General features: G+C 44.2%; 1 protein-coding gene across 1 annotated transcript; it reads left to right on the top strand.

Moving 5' to 3' along the window:
* Window positions 1–441: 441 nt before the first annotated feature.
* Window positions 442–1,922, top strand: B3GALT5 (UDP-Gal:betaGlcNAc beta 1,3-galactosyltransferase, polypeptide 5). Its single transcript, XM_010580408.1, has 2 exons — window positions 442–534; window positions 966–1,922. The coding sequence occupies exons 1-2, from the start codon at window positions 442–444 to the stop codon at window positions 1,920–1,922; spliced, it is 1,050 nt and encodes a 349-aa protein (XP_010578710.1).
* The last annotated feature ends 2,530 nt before the right edge of the window (window positions 1,923–4,452 follow it).

Here is a 4,452-nt window from a genome sequence, read left to right as displayed (position 1 = left end):
TGGGTTAATGGAATGAGTAACTGAAGATTTATAGTCTTCCCACCAGGTTAATTTATGGTGATGTGTAATTTTTTTGGCACTGTGACCTTTTTGGGTTTGCTTTGATAATTTTTCTCTCTCAAAATTTATACTAGATTTGTAACCAGATACGCAGCACATATAATGTTACAAGCATGAATGAATGAACATTGTTGTTATTGTTTGGATTTCTTTCACCTAGAAAGGAGAGGAGGGTACAGACAACCCCCTTCTCACCTCAGCATACCCTAGTGAGTCACCTAAACTCTGAAAAAGGTGAAACATCCAAATAATCTGGCCCACTGTTGGTTTTTTTTTCTGAGCAGCTAACCCAATGACAAATATGTGACTCATGGCCCCTCCAGCAAAAAGATCGGGAGAAGTTTCTGGGTTGCTGCAAGAGCCCCACAGGACACAAAGAAGATGAAGATAGGAGGAACCTGGCTGGGTCTGCCAGCTGGACAGCACTTGCTGGCTCTGGGACAGAGACACTTTTCAAACAAATGGAGAAACATGGTATTTAAAAAAACCCCTATTGCTGTTATTCTCTCTCATCTGATATGGGCACATACCTACTTCTTCTCCATTCTGGCTTGTGAGAGCCCTGGTGGGTCTAAGTCATGGTTTGTAAGGTGCTGAAAATGGGGAGGAGGTCTGAGGCATCAGCCAGGGTAACCTGGTATCAGTGGACATGCTTGTGTGGATTTTTGAGGATATGCTGGCTTGGGGGGCAGATTCAAGTAAGCATGAGTGTGGATTTGATTGCCAGCAGAACATCTTGTGGGAATGATACCAAGAGAAATGCGTGTGGGTGAGTGCCCTGAAATAGGTAGCTTTCAATCAGAGATGACCTGCCTTTAAATCCCTACGCTGGGAGTTTCATATACGGCACTGAAAGGAATGAGATTTTTTTTTTTTAATGTGCTGTTCCTTCTTGTTTCTTTCAGATGGATTTCACAAAATTCAGGCTGTTTGTTTGCCTCGTAGGACTCAGCTGTGCTAGCTTCTGGGTTTTTTACAACAATTTGACTGAATTCTGCATATTCTGTGAAAACAGCCAGGATTACATGTTCCCCATAGAGACTTTTAGGAGAATTGGAGGAAACTTCTTGCAGCTCCCGGATATAGACTGCCAAAAGAACCCTCCTTTCCTCGTCCTGCTTGTGACATCCTCGTACCACAACCTTAATGCAAGGATGGCCATCCGGCAAACCTGGGGGAAGGAGAGAACAGTCACCGGCAAGCGCCTGGTGACATACTTCCTCCTGGGAAGCACTGTGAATCTCAGCCAGCAGGCTGATATTGTTGCTGAAAGCCAGCAGTTTAAAGACATTATTCAAAAGAATTTTACTGACACTTATTACAATTTGACTTTGAAGACCATGATGGGAATTGAATGGATTCACAGATTTTGTTACCAGTCCAGCTTTGTGATGAAGACCGACACAGATGTGTTTGTCAATGTCTTTTACCTCACTGAGCTTCTTCTAAGGAAAAAAAGGACCACTAGGTTCTTCACAGGCTTTTTAAAACTGCATGAATACCCCATACGGACAAGAGGGAGTAAGTGGTATGTGAGTAGAGAAGAGTATCCAGAAAAGACCTACCCACCGTTTTGTTCCGGGACTGGCTATGTTTTATCCACCGATGTTGCTAGTCAGATCTATAATGTTTCAGAGAGTGTTTCGTTCATTAAACTGGAGGATGTATTCATAGGACTGTGCCTTGCCAAATTAAAAATTCAGCTGGAGGAGCTTCATTCAGAGCAGACGTTTTTTCCAGAAAAGATTAGGTTCTCTGTTTCTCGCTTTAAGAAAATTGTGATGTGCCATGAAGTAGAACCATCTGAGCAGCTGAGCTACTGGAATCACTTAGTGACAGAAAATCACGGAGGAAGGCTCTAGCACCTTCCCTGCTTGAATTAAAAAACTGAAATGCTCTGCATTTACAGGGCTGGCCTTGACTCCAGCAAAACTCCAAATTAACTGTAGATCCATCATGTTAAAGACATTTTTAATGGTTATTTTAAACTCTATTTCTGCCCAGGAACGTGCAAACCTCTCTTGCTCCCATTCACTCCCACCTCTTTGCACCCCTTCTCTACATGTTGCAACTATTATTTTTATCTGAAAGTTGCAAGCCTGCAAACCTGCCCTCCAGATCTTGCTGTCACAGGACTGGGAACATTTCTGCGGTGCCAACCTAAAAGTGAAAGTACTTTTGTTCAGAGAAGAAAATTTGCACCATCTTCCTGGTCCCCTTTGGTAGATTACTGAATTTGCGCCCATCTGTGCAGGCATTTGAGAACAGGTAGCTGTCAGGATGTTCCCCTGCTGGCATAGGGAACTGCAGCCCTGCCCTTGCAGCCAGCTCTGTGTGGGCAGAACTGCGTACTGGCACAGATCCCTCCATCAGTCTACACAAATGTTTTTTGCAGAGATGGAAGAATTTGCCCATGCAGCGCTCTTGGGACAACCTTTGGTACTGCAGGTCACCTGGTGAATGTGTGAGGCTACTGCAACTGTTTCCCTATATGTGCCTCCTGCTGAAAATGATACGTGGTAGAGCCAGATCCATGCTCAGTGGAGAATGTCCTGGTCTTTCTTCTGAAATAGACCCCGGAGACATCTTTTACATTTGTGCCTCACTTTGATTGTTTGCAAGCTGCTGTAAATGGTTTGCCAAGGCTAAACAAGAGTCACTTACAGTGAGCTAAACAGTACATCTGATTTAGACATTTTTCCTATGAGGAACTGGGTGTGTAAGGGAGAAGGCAGGAGGATTTTTCTCTTTTAAACAAGACCTAGTGGGAAAATATACCCAAGTAATCATTCAGGCTCAGAGCCTCCTTTCTTATTTCATTACCAAGTAAAGATTCATGAAATCACTAGGATGTTTGTAGGTTTCAGAGATAAGGAATCAAGTCTTTAGAGTAGATGCTGTTAAAAATACATTTGGGCTATGGGGAGGGAGAAAGGAGTTCATAAAATCATGCCTTATGCAATACTCCTATTCCATTTACTTTCACACAAAGAAAAGGCCAGTTTTATCAGCAAAGAAGTATTGAATGCCTATACTATGTGTGAAATGTATTTTTCAGAGAGCAGCAGAAGTGGAGCTGCTCCCTAGGGGAAGATAAGCCAGGAGCTGAGGGGATCCAATGGCCGGGAGGGCTCAGCCCCAGACACTCATGCGAGGGAGCAGTTCAGACCGACAGATAGTGGCCATGTCCAACCAAGAGTCCCGATCATAAGGCAGTATCATGGTGATGAGGTAGGTTTGAGGTCAAGCCAGCGATGGCTGGGCCCTGGTGATGACAGGTGGGGGTCAGGATCAGGCCCAGTGAGGGGACCCAGGGCCAGACACTGCACCGGGATAGCAGGGCAGGGCACTGAGGATGGGGATGTATACTGAATGTGGTAAAAACCATGGAGGAAAGACAGGGAAAGTTATTTTATTACTTTGGGGTTATTTATTTTTTATTATTTCTTTTCTTTTTATTGAAGTTTGTGAGGACTATCCAACGGTCTCTTTTTACTTGCCTGTGTCTGAAGAGCAGGATAAATATTTTCAGCAGGAATACGCCTCATCCTGAAAAGTGTTTAATAATGGTAATAATATATTATTTATTTTCTTCTGATGTAGAGTAACCTGAGCTCATGCACTTATTTTTGAACAACTGATGATGAAAGAAATAATGTTTGTTTATCTGGTAGAATAAGTTTCCCATTCAGAAAATAGCTGCATATATGGTGTTTGCAGGGATATGGCTGTCCAGGTGGTCGGATGGGTAACCAAGGAGGTGTTTGCCTTTCCCTAGCGCATACCCTGTGCCAGGGGGTGGGCAGCCCAGCTCCGGGTTGAACAGCATCTTTCTGCCTCCCATGCAGGTCTATCTGCCCTTGGACTCAAAGCCCTGCTGTAGCACATCTGCTTTTGCTGCCGCCTTCGGTAGGTGCAATGGGTCAGACTGATAAAACCTAGCAACAGCATTTTAATCACTATTCTTTTCATGTAACCTGCAGAAATGTCTTTTTGCCATTCATTGCCATTGTACCCAAGGTGCAAGCTGGCTATTGCTTTAATTTATGGAAAGATGTTGAGCATAAAGGAATGCTTCCTGGCCTCTTCTAGCTCCCTCTTTTGTGGGGTAGAGGGTCTCTGAGCTGGGACAGCATAATGCAGCATAATGTTCATCCTCACTTCTTCTTGTTCTGAGAGAAATAATCCTGCAGTCCCTTGTGGGTCTCACTTCCACCTCTGTGCCTGATGCCAACCTTATCTCAGCTGGCAGGACCAGTCCAGCTGTGCAGTACCAGGGGACCTGTATCTCAGCAGAATAGCTATTCTTTTACGTACAGATGTGTTGACTTGTTCACCTCCACTAGGTGTTGAAATCCAAGAAGTGTGGTGGCACGTGGTTCCTGGGATGGT

The sequence above is a fragment of the Haliaeetus leucocephalus genome, unplaced genomic scaffold (assembly GCF_000737465.1).
Source record: "Haliaeetus leucocephalus isolate CR32 unplaced genomic scaffold, Haliaeetus_leucocephalus-4.0 Scaffold702, whole genome shotgun sequence".
Classification (NCBI taxonomy): Eukaryota; Metazoa; Chordata; class Aves; order Accipitriformes; family Accipitridae; genus Haliaeetus; species Haliaeetus leucocephalus.
The sequence above is the reverse complement of the archived record's forward strand: the minus strand, read 5'-3'. Positions and strand labels throughout refer to the sequence as shown.

Excerpts from the sequence above, each read along its gene's own strand:
- B3GALT5 (XM_010580408.1), top strand. The coding sequence starts at position 442 with ATGAAGATAGGAGGAACCTGGCTGGGTCTGCCAGCTGGACAGCACTTG. Across the intron at positions 535-965 it reads CAAACAAATGGAGAAACATG|ATGGATTTCACAAAATTCAG; the intron begins GTATTTAAAAAA and ends TGTTTCTTTCAG.